Source organism: Lutjanus erythropterus, chromosome 1, assembly GCF_056507025.1.
Source record: "Lutjanus erythropterus isolate fLutEry1 chromosome 1, fLutEry1.hap2, whole genome shotgun sequence".
In the NCBI taxonomy this organism is placed as follows: Eukaryota; Metazoa; Chordata; class Actinopteri; order Lutjaniformes; family Lutjanidae; genus Lutjanus; species Lutjanus erythropterus.
Window position 1 is genome coordinate 11,263,281 of NC_139317.1, and position 25,022 is coordinate 11,288,302.

General features: G+C 38.7%; 2 protein-coding genes across 2 annotated transcripts in view; one reads left to right on the forward strand and one right to left on the reverse strand.

Annotated features, from left to right (window-relative positions):
• Nucleotides 1-533: 533 nt before the first annotated feature.
• LOC146332642 (calmodulin-like protein 4) lies at nucleotides 534-6,932 on the forward strand. The gene is made up of 5 exons (XM_084741918.1): nucleotides 534-660; nucleotides 763-793; nucleotides 909-1,049; nucleotides 2,556-2,744; nucleotides 6,013-6,932. Exons 1-5 carry the CDS (start codon nucleotides 658-660, stop codon nucleotides 6,108-6,110), a joined length of 462 nt encoding a protein of 153 aa, XP_084598044.1. The 5' UTR covers nucleotides 534-657; the 3' UTR covers nucleotides 6,111-6,932.
• Nucleotides 6,933-11,155: 4,223 nt separating this feature from the next.
• Nucleotides 11,156-25,022, reverse strand: part of adamts7 (a disintegrin-like and metallopeptidase (reprolysin type) with thrombospondin type 1 motif, 7) — a 141,218-nt gene continuing 127,351 nt past the window's right edge. The window contains exon 24 of the mRNA XM_084742036.1: nucleotides 11,156-12,042. Within this exon, the coding sequence (XP_084598162.1) occupies nucleotides 11,894-12,042 (149 nt within the window). The 3' untranslated portion in view covers nucleotides 11,156-11,893. The remainder of the gene's footprint in view (nucleotides 12,043-25,022) is intronic.

Consider the following 25,022-nt stretch of genomic DNA (forward strand, 5'->3'; position numbering starts at 1 on the left):
TTTAATGTAAAACTGTGATTGTTTTGTGTTTGTACAATAAAGTTCCTTTGCTCAAAGATCAGTTTTTTGCTTGTGAAATACATTTTAGTTACCGGTTCCTCATTGTTTAGACTTTGCAAATGTTTTATCTTAACTAAAATGTTAAAATTACCTTTAACTTGTTGATTTTTACCTTATTAACTTATCTCATTTGACCCTGAATGTGCTTTAAAGGGACAGTTCACCTCAAAATCAAAACTACATATTCTCTAAGGCAACTCTACAACTGGATAAATAGCACTAGGGGTGAACGCTCCCTTTTAATCAACTGTCTTTAAAGGAGCCTGTAACTGTTTTATTTGTGTCAATACATTCAGTTAAAATGATATAAAATCCTGTTATTTATTTGGTTACAAACAACTTCCTTTTATTATTATACGACACTGTAGTATCATCTGGTGATTGACTGGGGATAATTTGTCCCCTCCCTTTACTGGAGGGGTGGAAAGGAAAAGGACAATGCTGTGGATCTGGTATCTGCGTTTCCACGGCAACGCATATTAAATTACGTAGAGGAGGCTTACAGGTGGTGGACTTTAAACAGAGGTGGAGGGACAGGTGACGTGGGCGACATAAACCTCTCTCTCCTTCCTGGAAAGAAACAAAGCGGCTGCAAAAATGGTAAGAACAATAAAGTGACTCCATTAAGCCTTTTTGAAATGATTTTCCTTATGTAATAGTAATATTTGTGTCCTGTGATGCCAATCTGTCATCTCCTTTCAGGCTAAATTCTTCACACCAGTTCAGATCAATGGTAAGAGTATTCTTCAGCACTGCATGTTTTCTATCAATTACTTTAACCTCCTATTGTTTGATGGATAAATTGTACTGAAAATTGTCCTGTACTTTTTTTCTCATGTCCCTCACAGAGTTCAAGGAGTGCTTCTCCTTGTATGACAAGAAGCAAAAGGCTAAGATCGAAGCCAAAGACCTGATCACAGTCATGCGCTGCCTGGGTACGAGCCCCACGTACGGTGAAATCGACAGACACCTGCAAGTCCACAAAATCGGTAAAGTACGACATACAGTGAATCTGATTTGTTTGTGCGGCAGTGAAAGTGACAAAAACCTGTTCAGAGTTAAAGAAGTCAAAACAGTGTGTTAACAGCAAAACTAAAAGTCTTTGAGTAACGGCCTTTTGTGGTTTCATACAGGAGATTTATTAAAAGTTTCTAATATTCATTTATTTTTATTTCATTTTATATATTTTTTTCAATTTGGTTTAGTTTCATTTAGTTTCGAGGGTGAGTTTGTTCGTCTCAGTCCAGTTTTTAATGGGTCTATGCTTTTAAAATTTTAGTTTATTTATTTATTTATTTATTTATTTTTAAATTAGTTTTAGGTTTTTTTTTATTATAATATGGATGATATTTGTCAGGTAAGAGGTAGAGAGGTAAGACACAGTACAAACACAACATTTAATGTCTACAGTCATGTCCCTGTGTCTCCTTATGTCTGACCAAACTGACAAAGACTAAACCTAAAGACTGTAAATTTATTTAACTTGAGTTAGTTTTGTAAGTACACTATAATTTCAGTTGCTTTTTCTTTCATTTTATATTTCATTTAACTAAAATGTTTTTTTCACGCCTTGTTTGGTTTTTAGTTTAGATTTAGTTAACTAATTCTTTTGTTTACACATTACTGTGTCGCGTAGAGGAAGGAACTCATGCAGGAGAGCAGCTGGAATTTCAGTATTTTAATTGTCAGTGAGTTGTTATTGTGGGTGGTATATGTTTTTATTAAATGTACAGCATTTTTTTCATTTAATTATTATTATTATTTTGAGTTCAAGGCTTTTATGAGAAATTATAGACAAAACAAACTGAAAAAAGACAATTATCAAGTCAAGGCATATAAACACAAGAAAAATGTTGCTTTGCTCTTAAAAAAAAAGTCAGTTTTATTTATAGAGCTCACAGATTTGTCTCAGAGGGCTTTATAGTGTGTACAACCTACAGTATGACAGTAGTTAGAGTCTTGAAATAAATAATAAATATGGAAAATCCCCTATTGGAAAGCAAGGAACAAGGACGGGATACATTTTTCTTTTCCAGTGGACAATATTTTTATCCTCTTACAACCCATTTTAAAGCTGCAACAAGGAACCTGCATATTGTGTTGATGTTAGGGGCCTGTGGACAAAAAGCAGCAGTGTTTCCACAGTAATGACCACAAAATATTAGGTCAAAAATAAAATTATCTAAATAAAAATCTCCTCCTGCTTTCTTTTAACCATCTAACGTACTACTCACTGTTATTTTGTCTTGGGAAAAGTAAACACAAGCTCGTTTTATCTGATTTCTTGGAGAATCTGACCCGAGGGCAGAAAGGATGGTCTTATTAACTTATGTAGGTCATATAAAGGCATCAGTATTAAACTGAGACTGTTTAATAACTGAAAACTCCTTATAGTAGATTTAAATATAATGTAACTTGTAAACTCATGCAGAATTTTTCTCGAGTTGTTCAACAACATGACGCAGTTCTGATTTTTGTGCCACTGTCATTTTCAGAAAAGACCGGAGAGGTGGACTTCTCTATGTTCCTGATGATGATGCACAGACAGATGCAGCAGGAGGACCCCAAAGCAGAAATCCTGGAGGCCCTGAGGATGACGGACAAACAGAAGAAAGGGTACATCCAGGCCTCCGAGCTGCGGAACAAGCTCACCATGCTGGGAGAGAAACTCACGAACAAAGAAGGTAAACATAAACGCTGATTCTTCTGAAAATCTGTAGAAAATGTGAACCTGTGACAGAAATCAAGCAGCAAACAGACTAGAGAAAGCTGCCGAGTTGCTGTGTTGATAAAACTGTGGACCTTGAGCTTAAATTTGAAGATGTTAACACCAATAACTAATGAACCACGCTGAAGTCGTATCACTCTTCGCACATTCACCTGACTGTTAAGTGCTAAAGTATTGATCTGATATGAATGTGAGCACCTCAAAATACCCTTAACACTTGAATGTCATTGCTTCATTCATTATCCAGTGAAGGAGAGACAGAACGATGAATAATTCATATCTGTCCCAATACGTTATGACTGCAGTGAATATCAAACCACCAGGGGTAAACACTGAGATTTATGAAGAGGACCTGGAGATCTGAGGTGATTTTGGATCAACCTATTTATATTAGACAGGACTTATGTTTGGACCCATGAAGTGATATTTCAATCAAATGGACGGCTTCTTCTCTCATCTGAGCTGACCCGGCTCTCTCCCCTACCTCATCTTTCATATGTCACATTTACCGGATCTTCCCGTGGCGCTGTGAGCCACACGAAGACAACAATCTACTCTTAACTCCGACTACAGCAGGTCTGGCTTCTCAGCAGTCTTATGACCTGTCTGTGTAATGCAGCCTTCCACCTGATATTTACTTCATTTTGCATCAAGTTAACCTTAAAGGAGTAGTTTGAATCATTTAAATTGGGGTTGTACGGGATACTTGTTGGTAGTCGCTGTATTAGTTACAGTACCCCCACCTAGAAGAAGCAGAGAGAGCACTGAAAAAAAGGCCCTCCTAAAAAAAACCTCAGCATCAGTTTAAGTGTACGCTATATTTAGAATATTTTCACTGCTATACTTTGTTGTCGGACAGCCTTTTCTGATGGGAAACCACTGTTATGTGAGCAAAGTATCGCCCTCTCAAAACAAACCAAACCCCATATATGAAATTTACCTTGCAGACCAGGGGAGCTGCTGGTCTTCCTGCCTCGATCTGTTTGTTTGTTTGTTTGTTTGTTTGTTTGTGTTATTGTGTGACTTTGGTGTTTTGAAAGGTTAGTTCGGATTCAACAAAGCCGCACAATAACCCACACAAACTAACACATCGAGGCAGCGGTTTTGGTGAGTTTTATTTTGATTCTGCCTGTTTTAATCTGAGCTTGTCACTTGCATTGATGGTTTGCGGTTCCTCACAAAGATTAAATTGCAGCCCGTTTCACAGCTGACTGCTGCAGCGATCTCACTTAAACTGCTGTCACTTAAGACACAAAAAACATTGTAAAATAGGGTCCAAGTTGAAAAATACTTAAGTTATCCTTACCCATCTTCCAGTGTGTCCAGTCACAAAATACTGTCAGGCTGTCGTCAGGCAGATCCAACTATATGTGGTGATATATAGTTGGATAATTCAATAACAGAAATCAATCCTGGTCTCAGTTTTTTCCGACATTTTTGATTTTTACTGCATGTAAGGACACAATGGATTCTGTACGTCTGTAATGTTATCATGGACGTTTCATGTCAAATGTGACGCGATGACAGAAGAGTCAAAGCATCGAAAACGAGGCTGAGAGACTAATGGAAGGACTCCTGCAGGGACGTTGACATCTAGGGATTGATTTTGATGCGATTTGAATTAAATCTTTTTGCTGCTTTGAAGCCAGTAAGTGAATAAATGACTGATCTCACGCTTTGAAAAATACTGTCAGTGTACTGCCTCTGGATGGGCGTTTATAAAAGAAGATTGGCTGCTTCCCAGCGAGGAGACTTCCACCAGGAACTACAGAAACAGAGAGTGATGCCACTGTAAGAGCAGATAACAATACTTTCAAGCCATCCAGCTATGAACTGTAGCAGCTCCCCGTGTTGCTGCTGTAATACTCTAATTATTCAGGGGGTTTTCTTTTCGTTGGCTTCAGAAAGAGCAACTAATTGACATGCCAAAGAGTACAGTAATGAATGGCAATTAAAATTAATTGAAATGAGATAAGAAATATATTTCTTGTGTTAATGTAAGGAAGCTTTGGTCTGATAATTATTGTTGTTTGTGATTAAACCAGTCAGACGTGGAAGAAATATTCATATCTTTTACTTTAACAGCCTAGAATTGTGCAATAATACTGCATAAAAAGGGGAAGTCATGTATTCAAAGTTTAAAATCAAATGAACAAAATCCACATAAATGCTCCCTATTATGAGTATATTATTAGGTATTGTATTGTTCAACTAGAAGAGTTCACTCAGTAGAGTGCAGATCTCCACCAGGCAATCTTTGATCTTTGGACGTTTTTGTCAAGTTTGAAAAATTCGCTCAAGGCATTTGTGAGATATCACATTCACGAAAATGGGACGACCCAAGAACTTAACTCAACAATGACCTTGACTTTTGACCACCAAATTCGAGTCCAATAACGCTTTTCCATACAGTAGCTCAGTCTCGCCCAGCACAGGCAGGGGTTTGTGTTTCCATTATAACAGGCCTACCTGCTTGAAAGTGTATCTTTTAAGTAACTCAAGTGGAGCGGCTGTAAAACTGGAATTATTTTGTTATCTAGAAGCTTTTATTATGAAGCAGCATTGGCCCTAACTTGACATGACTCTAATGCATCGCAAAGTGAACATGAATCAGTAAACAGACAGATCATCATACTATATAAAGTTAACTCATCATATTTTTTTTTAATGTAAAATCATAATATTCAAATTAACCAGTAACTAAAGCTCAGACATAAATGTAGTGGAGTAAAAAGTAGAATATTTTGCTCTGAAATGGAGCAGAGTTAAAGTCTTAAATAGCACAAAATACAAGCAGTAGATCAGAATTATCCTTTAGTACAGTGTGTGAGTAAATATCTTTCGTTAGATTGATACCTCAAGATGTCAAAATAACAGAAATTACACTAATAGTACTCATAATAGGTTTATAGTAAAATTTGGTTGCTAACATTTCTGAAATTGGATAGAAATCTCCTAAGGTGAATCGGTTCAGTTTTTTTAATGATAACTCCAGGAATACACCAACAGTCTGGCTCAGCACACAGAGGTCTTGGTCTTTGGCAGCTCTACACTTTGAAGGGGTTGTTGTCAGACAGTCAAAACCTCCCCCCAGGCAAAGACCAGGGGAGACTCTTTAACCTCGGGCAGTCCTGAATAACGGTGGGAGTCGAATGAGTTTTCAGGCATCTCTTCTCCTCGTCAAGTTCACTCACAAAGCCGTTTCCTCTGTCCTCTTCGTCTAGTGGACGATCTCTTCAAAGAGGCGAACATCAAGTCAAACGGGACCATCAACTACGAAGAGTTCACCCAGATGGTGATGCTGCCACCTGTCGACTACTGAACTTTCAGGGAATAAGCTTCAGAACGGCCGCCACGATGAGGACTTGACTTGACATACAGTGAACGTATGAACATGCTGCTGTAATGTTTTGTAATGCTTCTTTGATGGGATCAAATTTTAAAAAACATTAAATTTTCTGTTCACCCCCTATCCAAACAAATCTGTTGGAATTTAAATAAGCGACTTGTAATGTGAGACTTTTTTCACAACTTTTATTTTGTTGTATAAAGCACAGTATATAAATATACACCAGTGATTAATACATGAGTAACATTTTCTCCACAACATGTAATTGTTGTGCAGCCTATTAACAGCTCACTTAAATGACGTTTACAGTGGGATTTTGTTAAGAGATTGTTAACCAAGTAACTAATTGCTTTGAAAAACATCTTCCAGTAGCTACCGTGGCTGTGACACTAACGCAGGTTCTATTTGAGGAAAACCGTACATAGCAACTGCAGGCAGGTAAGCATCATATTAGCCACTTGGCTGGAGTCTTGTGCTTGGAAACCAACATCATAATTAAATGTACAAATCTGAATCTTTAAAAACAGAAGCGGTTCAATCAGTTCAACAAAGTAAGCTGAGAAAAAGAAGAATTCTGATCTCAGTTAAAGGCTCAATGTCTGCAGTCAAACATCAACTGTAAGAAATGGAAAGCGAATGCGTCAGTTACAAACATGATGGACTGTTTGTCACACCTCTCCCATGACTGTCCAGTCTGTTCAGCAATTGTAATTAGGTGCAGGTGTGTCAAGCTTGGGACTCTACTTAATCGACCCTTCCTAAATCCCGCCCCTTTTTTGCTCTACGCTCCAGTGACAGTTGAGCTAACCCGGTACTTCAGTCAGCTTTCTCTTTTCCCGTTTCCTGCACTTACGTATGTCATGTGCAAGGCTTGTCTATATATTACTAAAGAAAACCAAAATTTGCAGAGATGGTTAAAAGACGTTGGTTAGCTAATGTTAGCAAATTAGCTAGCTAATCTACATCAATCATCAACTAGCTAGCTTAGCTTAGCGGCTAAAAACCTTCCTGTTCAGACAGGCATGTGGCTAGCATATGGTAGTATGTTTATTTTATTTTAACAGTGAAGTACTTTTTCTACATTCAAATGGAAATCATGTACTTGTAATTAGTACACGGACGTCACGAAAAGAACATTGTGGACTCAAAGCTAACAGAAACCTTACAGTTCATTATGATGGGCTCATCTCGTAAACATGATCCCATTTGAACGCAGCATTTGTGACAGGTGTCTGTGAAAGGTGCTCTATAAGTAAACTACGCTTGCTTGCTAGTTAGCTTAGTGTTTCGCTAACGTAAACTAACTTTTTTTGGAGCACAGAGCAAAAAGGCCGGGGTGTAGAAAAGATCTCTCAAGGTCTCTCCATATAAGCAGAACTAGTAGTTTCTTTTTTTGCCTCCAAAAAAACACAAGAGCAGAAATGTAATGACTAGAGAGTCTTTCTGCATGGCACCCAGCTGTAGACTGTCTTGAAAGTGTATTTTGTGGAGTTAACACAGTCTCATGTAACGTAGCTCTGTGACCTCAGTACTCCATACATTTCAGTCACATAATGTTCCCTGCCCAACGCTGAGGGGAAAAAATATAATGTACTGTTATTCTGTACCTGAGCAGTGGCCTTCAAATCTATTTCTGAGGTGTTCCTTATGTCTGCATTTTGTCTGGAATGATGACAAGTTCGTCCAGGGCAAAACCCAAGTACAACCAATATTTCCACAGACTGCACTGTGCCTCTTTCCTCCTCCTCTCTGCTGAATTGAGCCTATTGCACAGTTAAGAGAAGGTTTCGTCTGTGAAAACATTGAGTTTAAATTTTGGGTACACCTCTGACACGCATTTTATCTTTTTGACGTTTTGACTGTGTCGGGAACGTGACTGCATCACAAAGAGTGCTGAGGGCACAAAATAGCGCCAGTCCACCTCCATTATCTCTGTAAAAAAAGCTTGAAAGGCATAGCAACAGTAACCAAGATCTGTCTTAAGCCCCAGCCCCCTGTTGCTCAAATCTCCAATGGAGTGCTGCAGGGAGGATGAATTTTTGTAAGCCAACCTGAGTTAGCATCACTCAGGTTCACTCCACAAAAGGGCAATAGGATTTTTTCATCAGAGTTTGTATTTGTACTGTAGCAAACAAAAGTTTTTGTTACTTATGTTTTGTTCAGCAAAATAATCTTCACACATGAACATCTCATTTTTTTAAGCTTAAATGCAATCACCAGAAGTAAAAAGCAAACATTAAGCTACAAACGAACTACGTTATGGTTGCATGATTCAATGAAAGAACCATTAAAAAAAAAAACCTCAAGATGAGGAAACCAGAAGTGCTAATATGCTAACTCATTTTGGACTCATTCCCGCAGCACTCAGTTGGGCAATCATGTTACCTGGTGCAACCTCGTTCAACTTTCACCTTTCCTGTTTCCTGTATTTAGTGAATTTGCTTAGATACGCTTTGTGCTTGTTTTGTCTACGTTGAAAACAAAGCCAAATTTTTTAAGGATTGTGAAAAGATTTTTGCTGGGGGACGTGTAAAAGCAACATATATAGTCATATCTTAATTTAGCTAATGTTAGCAAAATGCTTCCTAACTAGTTAGCTAATGACTGATATAGAACAGCTAGCTAGTTAATTTGTGTTTTGCTGACACCATCAGATGCACTTAACTGATGTTTTTATTTAAAAAAAAAAAAATAGCCAACTTAAGATGTGACTGTTACTTTCTTCTCTCAACCATGTTCAAAAATTGGTTTTGTTTTCAACATAGACAAGCCTTGCACATAGCATAAGTAGGCTACAGGAAACAGGAAGGGAGAAAACCGACTTGTTTCAAACTGTTACTGGAGCACAGAACAAAAAGGGTTGGGACTTAGAAAGGGTCAATTCAGTTCTGAGTACAGTTTCAAATTGATGCAATTTTGAGATAACAAGCAAGGCAGCATATGAGCATCACTTTAACTGCCTGTTCCCAGCACCTACCTGTGAACCTGTAAAAATACATTGTTAAAAGAAAAAAAAAACATATCTTCTGCCACATGTAGCCCCTTTACATGTGTACAAAATACATGTATACAAGGCAGGTATGATTTAGTTTTAATGAGGATGAAATTATACCTGCATTACCATCTATTATCTTCTGATATGCACATGCGTTGCTTACAGTTGTCTGAAGGAAGCATGTATGTTAGTTTGAAGGTTTTGCCATGTGTGAAGTCAGATTAACTTCAACAAGCACCTTGTTTCTACACAACCAAAACTCCAGACTTGTTGGCGCTGCACTCTTCCAGACAAGAAACATTTCTTTAAAGCTACAGAGCTGCTTCTCATGGGACGATCTACTGACTCTACTGTAGACACTCTCGTACAACACCATTTCAGAAAAGCGTGGCATTGACAGTTTTCCCTCTTTTTCTCCTTTTTTGAATTGATTTTTTTGTTCAGTATAGCAGAAAAGCTCTTCTACACGTTCCATTTTTTTTTTAAACATCAAACAGCATAAAGAAATACAGGAGGATATGATGGCACTGCAACGGGTGGGACTGTAATGACAAGACTGAGCTGCTTTTCATTTCCCGCTGAAAAGACTCTGAATTGAAGGTTATGAGTGTTTCAGTGCCGACAACAATTCTGAATGAACAGAACAAGCAGAAAACAGGAAAAATTGTCACAGGTCAGTAGAGTTCAGTTCCTCCAAAACAAAAAGACAACAGTGACTACAAAGCACTTTTGCAAAAGTATAAAATACAATATACTATATAACTACTTCCTCAATACACCATACTAAACCTAATGTTGAAATGACACTGACGTTATTCCAATAATTCCCTCCATTTTGAAGAATTTCAATCAAGTGGTTAACGAAAATAATGACATTGAATTATCCAATATTCAAGTAGATAAGGCACTGGGCCTGCCAATACCTGACCCGAATTTCTCTGGAGCCTGTACGGCCTTTAGCACCTTTTCACATTTACATTTTACACTTTGACTTTTAAAATAATCAGTGTGGTAAAGCCAAAAAGCTTTTTACATGCTGGTGTAGACACTAAACATTCCTACTGACCGTTTGCTAAACCCCACCCCTGAGCAGCGATTGTCCAATAATAGCTTAGCAACTGTAACTAGGCACTGCAGGCCATGTGTTGAAGTGGTGTGAATGGGCCTGTTGTAAAAGCGTGGCGCGAGGGTGGTGGTATTTTTTTATTTTTTTTAAATCCTCTGCAAAAGTGTAAGGAATGAATTAGCTGTGTTTCCATCAGCCTATTTTTATGCACATTTTGAAGCAGCCATAGCGCTGGAAATGGTTGATGGAAAAGGCAAAATTCAAAAGAACTTCCTCGATTTTGCAAAAAAACAAGTTTTGAAGCTGAAGTGAGGTAGTTTTTGCCTTTTGCAAAAGAGAGTTAATGGACTTAATGGGAGATGGAAAAAACTTTTCAGGATAAGTTCTGATTAACAAACATTTAACTTCCACTGACAATTATAATTTCAGAAGAGAAGGCTCTTTTTGTCTACTTTTGTCTGAAATCAAGGACACATTGTTTTAAAAAATGACTTAGAGTTTCATCATTAAAAGTAGAATCAGTGGGAATTGTGAGAGCTGCTTGAAAAACGCACCAGAAAGATGGCTGATTGTTGAGTGTCGTTCCTGGATGTCCAGCCAACATTTTGCCTGTAGGTGCTGATAACTTAACAAAAATGTCTGGTAGTTCGAGTGTTTCTGTTCTTTTATCCTGTGGATGAAACACGTGGATAAACACGGACACCTTGAAAAAGTTCACCACTCAGAGGGGAAAAAAAAACACAAGAGTAAATTAGACAAAATGCTGATGAGTAGTTTCTAATGATTTGTTGGATTGGATTTTCTTTTGAAGCTGCTGATTAGAGCTACAAAAAACAGTTTGCCCTTGATTGAGGATACAGAAAAACAGTTGTAATGATGAACATTATTGTGAAAAAATTCCACGCTTATTTTGAGAGCATGAATACGAGCTTCCTGAAAAAGAAATTTAACAACAGCAACTATAAGAACATGTGAGATGTGACCCTGTTACTAAGTGCTTTTCCTGGTATCAGTGAAAAGATTGGCTCCAGGAACCGTATAGAAATCTGCTATCGTTCTAGTGAACTGCATTATGTTCCATGCGAGCTAAAAAAAAAAAAAAAAAGCTTGACAGGTATAGTAGCGAGGGCAGGATTTAGCAAACGGTCAATTATTTTGTATATGTCCAAAAACAACATTAATGCACCACTTAGTTTTTGCTACACTGGTACCACATTATACGTGAAAAACACACTGCAAATATCATCCTGTTTTATTCTGTTCAGTTTCTGCTGCTGTCAGTAAAATGAAAGCATTGTACCAACCATGACGGTTAAAGAGTGGTTTATCTACATGTGTAATAATGCATTAATAAACTTGCTACATTGACTGGAGACCCCTTATGTAGCGCCTTATTTGTCACAATGAAATCCTGATTCATTAAATGTCATCCTGGTCAAACAGTATAATAAAAAAAAGTGCAAACAAATATATACATTCTCATTGTTTTGCTAAGAACGAGGCTACACTTTGTTACATTTACACTTGATGTCAGCCCTCTTTTCACCAGTACAAACCTGCAGTACTAATTCATAATTAGTCTGTAGCGGTGAAGAACTCAGAAAAGGGCTCAGATTGTTTAAATGATGATTCATGTTCCATCATTCAGTGGGTGCAGTCTGTGTTCCTGCTCACGAGTGGTTAATGTGTTGCACCTCAGCGGCGAGACGCACTGCTGGAGCCGCGGGAACGCTGGCTGCACGATCTGCAGCACTGCGCTCGTACGTTGGGCAGGTGGCAGCGGCCGAGCCAGCGGAGGGTCTGACAGAAGCGAAACGTTAGCCGGTCACGGACGCAAACCGCTCCTGCGTGGGTGAAAGAGAGGTGACACACACAGAGGGGTTAGAGTCGGACCTCGTTCTGTTACATAATTACAGAGGCAATCGCAGCCCTGATGTGAGGGGCTGTAAGCCTCTTAACATCAGAAGACATGTCCCCCTCCAGTTGAACAGCGACACGTGAGTAATCCCACACATGCTGCTCGTGCTCTTTTGTCCTAGGCTCGACACAGGTAACATTTAGAGAAAATTTCTGTCTGTCTGTTCAAACGTGCAGAAAATAAACCCAGGCACCTTGAAACAGATCACTGCTCAGAGGGAAAAAAGCCAAAAGAACAAACTGGACAAACTGCTGATGAGTAGTTAGTAACGATTTGTTGGATTGGATTTTTGTTTTAAGGTTGCTGATTAGTACTGAAAAACAGTGTGTGAATCTATACAAGATATTATGGATCATTTCAGCAAGTGGCCTTGATAAATCAAAAAGTTCAGATGATACTTTAAGTTTACTGTTGCCTTGGTGACGAAACAGTCCAGTATTCATAATGTACACAAGATATAATGCAGTGAGTAATGGTGTGAACGTGTCATCAGGTACAAAAAACAATTTTGCACACTGGCTCCTCATTAAAGCCACACACAGGACCTGTCAACTGCGTGAAACAGTTTTAACAACAACAACATCAGCTACAGTAGTTTATGTGAACAGAGGTACTAAACAACCTTCAGCACTAATGAGGTCATTAAAGTCAATGTGCGACTTTGTTTACAAACATCACTGATGTAAATTAACCTCAGATTTTTTATTAGTTTTATTTTCTAACATTAGTCCGTATAAAACAAGAGCTGTTGATCAGTCCTGGAGTGATTCAGTTGTGCTGCTGCTGTTTTGAGTTTTTATGTTGATCATTTTGTTTACGTTGAGATCACAGATTGTTTCTTTCATAAGCACATTTAGACATTATACACCACAGATTTCTGTGTGTGTGTGTTTGTTGCCCGTGGCTCCACTGGCCCTCAGAAGAGCCTTTTCTAATGCGACTGTAATGTAAGAGATGGCTGACAGAGTCCTTGTTCTGTGCAAAACTCAATTTAAAGAAAAAACTCTAAGTAAAAGACCAGTGTGTAGGATTTAGCTGCATCTAGTAGTGAGCTTGTAGACTGCATTTCAGTTTCTGCAGTTTGATTTAGACAAATCAAGCAGCTAATTATCAAAGTTTACAGTCTTTTCAGTCAGGATGCATCAATCCAATAAGGGCAACAACAACTTTATTAAGCAGATTGTGTATCCGCCTGATATGATCAATCCACAGTGAACACTGTCTCTCAGTCAGTGTCATTATTCATTATTTCCTCCATCAGTTACATTCGTTCAGGCCTCTTAATCAGTTTCGAGTAACAAAGCATCCCTGGTCTCATGTTACCTTGCAAACAACATTCCCATTAAGTTCTATACAGTGTGGGATACAGATTTAAATTTGGAAAAAAAACAAACAAACAAAAAGCTTCATAATCAGGAGCAACAAAGTTTAGTTGGTGCATCCCAACACAAAACTTCCTGTTTATGTTGCTGCCCCCTCACTCCCCTGCAGCTCAGCTTCCTTGCTCGTCCCTCATGTCTTTTATTGGAACTGCATTACGAATGGAACTGCTGGAAACTGGTAAAGACCAAAACTATTGCTTTGTGCGTGTGTTGTTTCCTGATAGACATGAAACAAATCTTAAACTATCATTTAAAACAGAGGTTCACAACTTTTTTTTCCTTGGAGCTCCTCCCTACTAGTATCTAAAGAAAGCTGAGCCCCTCCAGCCCAAAGACCCACTCACATATAGACACAGGAAGTTAATGATTAATCATTAATCATCGATTAATTGTCAAATAAGAATTTAACCGCGATTCAACAGGTATTAATTGATAATTAATTGATAGTATAGAAATGACAGTAATTACGCCTCATGACATTGTTTTGTCAAGCTAAGAAAATGAGAAAAAAGTGTTTTATAGCTTATTAATTATTGATGATTACTCAGTTAGTCAATTGTTAGCACTTTCAACTATCAGTTGAGGAAAATGCACAAAATTTGCAACCTTACAAGAGGAAAAGTCTACTTACAGACAAGCGACACGTTTTGAAACATGAAGCTTAGTTTTCTTTTAATTTGTCACCCATCTGTATTATTCTATCGCAAAACCTCATTTGCGTTGATAATAGAACAATAACATCTAATTTAATGTGATAATGTGATATTTGTATATAAATATGTCACTTACCTCAGCTGTAAGGTGCTGAAAAAGCTTGAAGAAGATACTTAAAATGCTTGAAAAGTGCTTGAATTTGACTTTGGAAAAGGTGCACAAACCATGAAATTGTGAATTTAGTTGACATGCAAATCTGATTTTGAGGACCTCAGAGCAGAAAAAGTCTTGGGGGACCCCCCCCCCCCCCCCCCCCCAGAGGGGCACATGGGCACCAGGTTGGGAACCAATAGTTTAAAAGATAAAATATACAACATTCAGCCCCATCTCTCTGTATGTTGTTATCCAAGCGTCTCTGTTTATCCAGGATGACTGTGTGTGTGTTTGTGCATTCAAGTCGCTCTCTGTCCTCCCTGCGTTCATTCTGAACACGGTGGCCTGGTGAGTAACTTATTCAGTTAAACAGTCACTTAAATATGTTTCTGAAAACATTGTAGAACAGAAGTAGGTGATGTGGCGACAGAATCTGGAGCAAAGTCTGATCAACACTGCCTGTTTTGACAGTTTGGAAACCAGAGCCAAAATGGCGGCAGCCTGGTCAAAATACACTGCCTATTACCGCTGAACGATACACTAAAATCGGTCAACATTTTAAGTGAGAAATGTGTAATTTAGTAACACAATCTCGATCCATGTTTGATCAGCACTGCTCATTGCACATGAACCAGCTGCCAAAAAAGGTCTTACAGCGTGATCGAACATCAGATGGACGAGAAAACAAGACGACTCATTCAAATGCTTTGATGGAAAAAAAAACCACTATGATGATAAGAACAACAACAACAACAAAAGAACTTGTCTGTTTGTGGCCACAGGTCAACCAGAATAAACATTTAAACTATCTGCTGCCTGGTCTGTTAAATCACAGCAGTTACAGCAGAAGCAAGAAAATGGAAAAACCAGACCAGACGGTGATTTGAGCGTGGGCTGTTATAAAGTTATTACACTTCATCAGACACTCAGTGTTTCAGAGCCTCATATTGTTCTTGTATTTTAGCTCGTTGTCTTCTCATTTAACAGCAGCTAAGTGGGCAGGAATCAGTCCTCCTTCAGGAGTCGAGTTAGTTTTACCACCTGTCGAGATGTAGAAAAAAAAAAGAGAAAACAACCCACAGTTTCCTGCTGGAATCTGACTTCAGGTGAATAATTTGAACATTTGTGAGAGGCGGCGGAAACGGCTGATGGCTTTAACAGACAGTTTTAGTATTATAGGTCAGCTCTAAACCGTCACTGAGACCTGCAAACCCTCAGCTCAGAGCTCAGATCTTTACTCATCAGCATATGAAGTGTGACATTATGATTATCAGATGAGATGAACTGAATGCTTCTGTATGTTAATCAGGAGTCACAAAGCTGTGGGTGACTACAGACAGACAGACAGACAGACAGACAGACAGATGACTGACGCTGAAGGCAAACTGATGACTGTTTTAGAAAGAAACGTCTCACATAAATAAAATAAAGACAGACATCTGCATCATCTACAGTAGATCAGATTGTAAATGTGCTTTTCTTAGCTTTAATGTTCATGTGAACTATCCTGTTATTGTCCTTATAAAACTCTAAATCATCTTATAGCGTCACTGCACACTTAAACATGTTTTCTGAACTGTAAACTAAATTATATTACTGCACTGTGATCATATGTGAACACATAAATACTGGTCTTAACATTGACATTTCTTAATAAAAATCAGGATTTCATGGGTTTAAAATGCTTAAAAGGTTACCTACTACGGATGATAACAATTAATCAAAGATCTGAAATAAAGCAGATTATTTTTATGAATGCACTTTACATTTATCTGTCATCTACTTATGTGTTATTTGTCATTTTACCAATGATCAATTATGGAAGGTGCTTACAATTTGCAACCGTATCATCTACTGTTTTAAATGATCCTGAACCATGTAAGATGCTGAGATAGAGCAGACTGTCTGAGGCTGCTCCGGGAGTCTGTGATGCAGACTCATCATTCACAGGAGTTTACACTATTTTCTGCTAACTTTCTTCTTCATATTTTTCAATTTTGCCGCTTTTGACAGCTGTAGAAGCTCCACTGGCCCACAACAGCACGACTACGCCTACGTAGACACATCTCTTCTCTTTGAGCTGCTAGCGTTTGCTTGGGGTACAGTCACACTTTCAAAAACAAAAGACTTCATCTTGTTCAAACATCTGTCAGAATTGAAAATTTACCTTTTTAAGATGTGGGAAAATCAGTGCAATAAGGGACCTATTATGCTTTTACTCATTTATATAAAGTTAAATGTTGGATTTTGATATTAAACATGGCCAAAGTGTCAAATAATGAGGTGAGCATATTCAGAAGTAATCCTTGTGGGCAAAACACTCATTTTAGGCTGCCCTAAATGTGCTGTTTTCAATGTTTTTTCAACTTTTGGAGGCTTGTTTGAATGGCTGATGACTGGTCCTCTTTAAGCAGTTGCTTTTAAAATACAGCAGAAATCAAACAATATTGAAAAAAAGGAAATAGTGAGTAGTTGGTAGCAACAGTCCTGTCATGCCACAGTGGAAAAATACGATTGTCACTTGAATTATTTTCACAAGCCAATCGTCAACAAGAAGCCGGGTGCAGGCAGCTTGACAGAAATGTTTCAAACTGTTCACAAGCTGCAATGTGTCTGAACACAAGAAACAGCACAAAAGGTAAGTACAGCATGTACTGGCATTAAAGCTGCTGCAGGAAAGAATTGAACACACTCAATGCAAAGCCTTCAACCTCCTTCTCACTCTCTCTGCTGCCTGTTTCATTCCGCTAAGCTCCTCTCACCAAACGTATGAGCTCCAGCTGCAGCAGCAGGAGTCAGTCAGCCTGCGAAACCTCTCCTGTCTCCATGGCCTGAGCCTCATCAAGACCCCAGTCCCTCTCACCACGACTGGTCTTCTCAAAGACGTCCAACCAGCACTATGCGGCAGAGCGTCCCACACCTCAGAGGTGGCTGGGATGCCATCTAACAGCCGGATGAGTGGTGAGTACAACACACACACACACACACACACACACACACACACACACACACACACACACACACACACACACACACACACACACGCACCACCATCCCTGCTAATAAGTTATTCCCCACTGTTTGTCATCATGCCTCTTTGTCACTGGTTGTTACGAGCACCATGGCATCAAACACAGTGGGCCTGAAGCTCCCTGCAGAGCGTTTTGTACTGTAAGCTGCCAAAAGCAAAGAGGTTAATGGAAATTTATTTCTACAGAACTTTCCAACACTGAATCGGCATCTGCATGGGCATGTATAGATCAGCCAATAGAAACTCCCTCTCTCTGAAATGACCTGTGATTGGCCAAAGTGGACTTTCTAAAGCCTGGAAACAGAGCCAAAAGGAAGTGCAGAGGTTTTCTCTTGGACCACTTGAATTACAATGTTCTGAATGTCATTTTAATTAAATTTCATGAATGCTGCAAATATCTGCCGTCACCTGAATCAAAATCTGTCCATATTTCCAATTTAATTTTGAGACATCTTGGTATACAGTACAAAATGTCCTGCGCTGTAGCGCCCTGAATGGTGAAAAAAAAAACAAAAAAACGTTATGCCCTGCTGTTAGCAACAATGTTCCCTTTCTTTTTTTATATTATGGCGACACTGAAAAAAACAACTTTCTCATTAAAATGAGAACATTTTCTTATCTCTGCTCCGTCTCTTTATAAATCAAGGCCTGAAAAACATTAAAGACCCCTTCATAAAATGATCTGAAATCACATTCTACAGACAATGAATCTCCAAACCAAATTAACTGGCCATGCATCCAGTAATTTCAGTCCAGTAATATTTCATTTTAGACCCACATGTTGGACTATGGGACTGACTTAAACCAAGAACATTTAGATGTGTGCGGGCACTGAGATTCTGGGAGTGTAAGGATGCAGTTTTGAAATGAGACTTTGGCAATTTCAATTATAGCACCAGGCTCAGGAGCGAGCTTACATCAGTCAGCGGTCCAGCCATGGCTGCCCTGATTCAACGTACCCTATACATGCTGCTGAACCCACTGCTGTCCTATAAAGCAATTCTAAAAACTCCAGGGTGCAGAATTTCCAGAGTCACCCAGATCAGAGAAACTCCATGACATCAGTGGGGTACAAAGGTCACAGCTGCAACTCAATACACAGCGTTTCCTGTGTGCTTCTCATCTTCTACACCCCCCCCCCCCTTTTGCTATCTTTGACCCACTCACCAGCATGGCCCATATAGTACAGTAAACAACAAAAGGGAGCAGTGGGACGTGGGACTTCCGCAGTGACGTGTTTTTTTCTTCCACTGTCTGAGAGGACAGAACCCTTGGGTTTGGTGGTGACAAGAAAAACCTGGTCCTCAGTCCCCTCACCCTATGCATCAGTGTCAGTGGATGCAGCTTTGCATTTGTCTCCTGAAGGTCACATATGGATAATTCCAGCATCGTGAAAGAACACGTGAGGAAACACTGAATAAAGAATACTGAAGGGCTGTTGAATGACCTAAATTACACATGAAACAGAAATGACCAACTGGACCAACATGAAATACGGCATAAGCACAAAAGACATCATCTCTATGGTTACTTTCAAGGGTTTCTCTAGGGTTTTCCAGGATTCCTACATGTATATTAAAAAAATCCTTCAAGCATGACCTTTATATCTCAACAAAGACGATGATGACAGTGATGCTTTTAATGTATATGGTTATAATATGCTGCTGGGTACGTAATTTGCCTTGTAATTTCTAGGTGTTATTGCTGCTGTGGCTTAATAATCAGCGTCAGAAATGGAACAGTCTTTATTGCCCTTGTATGTGCACACATGAAAGGAGCAGCTTTCACAGTTGCTGTGCCTCATGTTTCAAACAGAACAAAATACAAAATAAATTAATTAATAAATAAAAAATTAATAAATAAATAAATACTGCTCATCTGGTGTAATCCAAGTCTCCTAAAGCCTCAACATGCTGTTTGCACACCGTCACACCACACACACACACAGTTCAGACAGTGTGCATGTGTGAACGTGGCTTCAGGCTGAGCATCTACAGTGAAGATTCAGGCTAAAATTCATGGTGATAAATTACGTCTTTCAAGTCAACTTGGCATGTTGAGGCTTTGGGAGACTTGGACTACACCAGACGAGCAGTATGGAAGTATCTTCTGTTCTGTTCTGTTATTTTACATTCACACCATTCGCTTCCACTGTTTGGGAGATTCTGCAACACTGTTTTCCTGTTAAACTCTAGCAGAGTTTTGTGGACTAACAAAATAAACCTGACCTTCAGTCAGCGTGAGGGTGAGTAGATATCGACTGGATTTTAATTTTTGGGTGAAATATCCCTTTAAGTGCCTGCATCACTGAGCGTGTCAGTTCAGCTTCTCCAACCTGTCAAATCAGCCACTTAAATAGCAGTGAACCAGAGGAAGACACATCTGGCTCTGCACTTCAGCCCATGCGCTATAGATCGTCTGTAGATCACCTGTTAATTTGATATTAGGAACTTGTTAGTTGATTTACAGATTCAGAAGTTACAGAGAAACTTTATCATTCATCCAGTCCAGTATTCACTGCTCTTTAGCTCTGTTAGTCTCTATGAACTGAGGAAAACATCTGGCTCTTCAGCTGCTAAATGCTCCACTATGTTCAGCATCTTTAAAAGTGTCAGGTTTGGATCTCAAATGTCCAGTGAAGGCAGCGGAAATGTTGCTGCTCTGTCACTATCTGTGAAGCGTAATACTTGGTTCAGTTCACTGGAGAGCTGCAGGATAAAAGCTCAGACTCGCCTCCAAACTCCTCTGTGGGTGACTGGTGTACCGGTACAGTAAAATATCTGGCCCCCCAGAGGGACATGTGGGCTGGTAATCTGCAAGTGAACTTTATTTAATTTTATTTTTCTGACTTTTAAACCTTTTATCACATACACTTTTGGCTTGATTTTGCTAGATTTATGATTTTACGAATTCTTATACCAATGATCATTATTATTTCTTGTGGTGGAGACTAAACAGGCTTTAGATCATTATGTAATGAAACTCTGAAATACAATAAATGAATAATAACAACTGCAGTTTAAGTTCTTTTTTTGCACTGTATGTAAGTAGGGCTCTAACTAAGGATTAATTACATTATTTATTAATCTGTCAATTTTTTTCTTGCTTAATCAATTAATTGTTTAGCTTATAAAATGTCAAAAAATGTTATAAAAATGTCAATCACTGTTTCTCAAAGCTCAAGGTGATGCCCTGAAATGACTTGTTTTACCCACCAACAAGAGATATTCAGTTTACTGTCATAAAGGATTAAAGAAACCAGAAAATAGCCACATTTAAGATGCTGAAATCAGAGAATTCTGCATTTTTCTTTCAATTATCAAAACAGTTGGTGGTTAATTTAACAATCCATAAATAAGTCATTAATTATTGCAGCTCTAAATTCAATAAGTTACGTTGATGGCAGACAAATGTACAAATTATTCTATATATATGCATGACAAAATAAACAACATAAGTGACTAAATACAATTTAAATTCCATGATTATTTAATACATTAAAGACTTGAGCATAGATGTTGAAAACCTTCCATCAGAAATCTTCAGACACCAACAAGAGCATCTAAAAACCACACAATGTAGCTTCTCTGCCCCCGACAGTAATTCAAATGCTGTGGGAATCTGTGTATGCAGAGAAACATTCAGGCTCGATTTAGGTCAATCCCTCCACTTGACCTTCTTCTGTTTTTCCCCTCCGCTTTTCCCAGACAACATGTACACTGAATGCAGACCACAGACTGAATGTTAGACATCACGCTCAGCTTGCACACGAATGTTCAGAGGCGCCATAAATCATAGAGTGGTGTCATGTATAACAGCAATAGGCTTATTGAATGTCCTTTTATAACACAAATCAATGAAAATCAACACAGCTCTGACGATAACATAAGTAGCCTTTCATACACTGAAATTCAATTTCCATAAGAGCCATCATGCTTTACATTCTGCATCGGTTTGACTCAAGGACATCGTATGTGATGGACGTATCTTATGTGTATGCATAATTCAGCACGCAGTGATAAGACTAAAAGGACAACCTCGATGATGTGCACAAGGCCGAGCTGTAGTCGAGACCATTTGTCTTGTCCAACACAAGTCTACAACACAACTCAGTGGGGTTTGGGTTGAGACTTGAGTCTAAAATGAGACCAAGCCTAAACTAGGAACTAACAGGCATCCAGTTCTATCTTTATAAATATTTGATATTAGATCTGCTATTGCTCCACACTGTCTGCAAACGATAACTTAAAAAAGCAAACGTAACCTGCATCTACCCTCCCTTTAAACAGGCTGCTGTTTATTGAAAACTACAAACTAGAGATGCACTGATTTCAATTTTCTAGGCTGATTCCGATTTCCAATTTTTTGAAGGGTCTGACCTGCCGATTCCAATTGTCAGTCTTTCTAAGAACTGTAATTGACAGCATTCACAAACATTTTTGCAACTTTTCTTGTAAAGATTAAATTAGATGTTCATAATAAGACACTGACTATTAAATATTCATTAAATACTATTTAAATTTCCTCCAAAGTCCTCCAGGTTACAGACAGGCGATTATGAATCGGGTAAACGTGATCTCGCAAGATTTCACGTGATTTCCTGTGGAAGCAGATGTAAACAAACCAGAGACCGACGCGGTGCAACAGTTTGCTGCAGTAAAATTTTGCCGTGAGAAAAACAGACGCAGAAGTTAAACGAGTCTGGATGAGAAAATGTTTGAGGAGACAGGTTGTTTATTCTTTAGCCAGAACAGGAGGTGAGATTTTAACTGTGCCTCTGTGAACAGCAGTCTGCTGCTGGCTAACATTAACCTGAAGAGCTAGAGAGTTTACGGCTGTTCTGCGACATTGTCAGCTGCTCTGTCTCGTTGTAGACTGTCTGTCTTCTCTTTATCTGTTCTTGGAATCTGTCGCTAACACCATCTTCAAGCAAGCATGTGTCTGAGTGTGTGTAGCTGTTATCAGCGCTTTGGTGATGGTCAGTTTGTCTGCGGTCAGGGCCGGTCACGTGACAACCGTCCGATTCTGAGCATTGCAGATTAATCGGTGCAAGTCTACTACAAACATTTCAAAAATACATAAATTCCTACAGTTTACACGTTTAAAAGCATATAATTGAACTATTTTGGCGCTGCAATGAGTGTCCTCTCATATGTGATACTTCCAAGGTTTATTTTATTTTATTTTACAGCTTTAAGGTTTGTGTTTTTGTGGAAAGCACTTTGTAAACAAATGCCATTATTGCTGAAAGCCACCATAACAACAAGAAAAGCTCAGGTTCTTGTCAAAGATGTTCTTTGTAAGAAGTTAACGCATCACAAGCTGTGCCAGTGTTATGAAATGGAATACACTTCCTGTCTCATAAGTGGACATCATTGTAAACATCATGTCACGTCACGTTACAGTGAATGTTTCTTATTTATAATTTTATTTTTCTGTGTTGCACAGGGAGGTGCAGGGAAGCACAGTGAGACTAGAAGAGGACAAAAACACGACGCAGGCAGGGAGTTATGCTGAAAAAATTAGGCAGTCCTTACATTCTGCATTTTGTTTGCGATTTTTATTACATTTGTGTGTTAAGAATCATGTATAAAAAACATTCATCTCACACAAGGAGAAGACGTATTGTTCAAGATTTAGCTGCTCGCTAATTTCCATCTGCAGTCCCTTTTGTGCAAAATAAGGAATAATAATTAATTAGCAAATGATGGTTTCCTGGAAAAAGCACATCACAGATAAACGTTTTGAATCGTATTTGGATTGGAAAATTCTTCAGTTCCTTCAGACAGCAGGTGGTGGACTCTGGCTGACTCCGCCAAAAAATCTGATCAAACTTGAGATGTGCAGCCCAGATGAATGTCACTAACAAGTCAAATCAAATAATACAGAGAAAACAGCACGACTATCTTGACTCTGTGCTCATGTACTAGAGTCACAGGTACGTAGCGGCTGAAACAAACTAATTTGAAGATGTGTTCAGGTGTCAGAGCTCAGTGACGCTGCTGCAGTTGAGGGAGTGCAGGGACGTATGGCATGTGACGAACAGCGAGAGCTTGATTAACAAATCTGGACATAATGTCACTTACTGTACGACCAAATTGCCTGATGAATGTTTCTTATCTTCAGCAGCTCGTGTGCCGTCCATGTGAAGGACGAACTCACATCTACCTCATATTATCCTCTGAGCGCGAACCAACCTCTTCCTCCTGGTGAGACATTAATGACCTGCGGCCCAGATGTATTGTCAGGAATACAAAAATGGAAATGTGTCTTGGGCTCACACTGCTGCACACGTGGTCTTACACACGTGTGCACGTCACTCCATTAGTTTCACACTCTTCAGCTTCCAGGAGGCTGCAGGAGGCTGTTTGAAGCGGCTTTCACCTCACAGGCTCTGACAAAAGCACGAACATACGGCAAAGAGCAGTTATATTCTTGTCCATTGATTAGACTGGTATATTGTCTTTGTCAATATATCAGAGCGGGAGCGTGATATATTGACATTTCGCCAGACTTTTATTAATGTCAGATGAATCGCACCAAAGTCAGACTGAACTAGAGGAGGTCACTCAGCCGTGTGCAGATCTCCACCAGGCAACTTGACGAGAATATCTGAAAATTTGTAATCACCAACATTTTGATTAGTGACTGTAACTTAATTTAATAAGCTAGCTGAGCTGAAGCACAAATCCACTGAAATTTTTCAAATCGTTCAAAGTGTGAGGCTGCAGCTCAGGTTTTACTTAATATCCTTTTCTTTTTAGATGTTAAACAGGAAAAATGGTCGACTGAGTAACGTCATGTGACCAGAGACTGAATATGAGATTATAAAAAACTTTTAGTAAATGTTATGTCACCCTCATAATAAGCTGTGTGTCTGTGTGTCATTACATGAGTCACAGTTCTGTAATATGTCTAACTGCTCCATGCTTCTAACACACAGGACTTGATGATGATGATTTATTTTGTATTTTCAATCTATTTATTTTTATCTGCAGTTTTTGAAAAACTACTTTAACAATTTTCTTACTGTGACTGTTGTTACCGGCTGTAGGAGGAGGTTGGATGGAGCTTTTGTTGTGTGCAGTAACTAGTAACTATTGCAAACTCTGAATAAAATATATTTACAAAAAAGAAAAAAAAAGAACAAAAACAAAACACATATTATATATAGACATACTTCAAACTAAATGCAACAAGGAGAAATATGCATTAACCTATGCATCAGTCTCCAAACTGACTGCTTTAGTTTATTATTTGGTGGTATAGTTATTAAAAATTATTTAGACAAAAGAACATAATTTACTCATCAACATTAGAATGAACATAATATAAACTTTCCATGCAGCTTGAACTTTGCTATAGCTACAAGAATGAAATGCCAAGTTTACTGCCTGTGATCTGTCTGCTGAGAACAACTTCATGGAAGTGATATCCGATAATTCTTCACTGTATAAACAAAATTTATCAAAGCAAGAAATCTGTGTTTTCTGTCACTCCATTAACCTTAGACAGATTTCATATTCTGCTGCAGGATTTGAGCGTTCACCATCTTAAAGAAATTTAAGAGAGAGAAAAATTCCTGCGCCAAGTTCTCGTCAACTTTTACAGAAGAGCAACAGAAGATCCAGAGGTTACTAAAAGACAATAATCATCCCACCCACAGCTGGTTCACCCTGCTGCTGC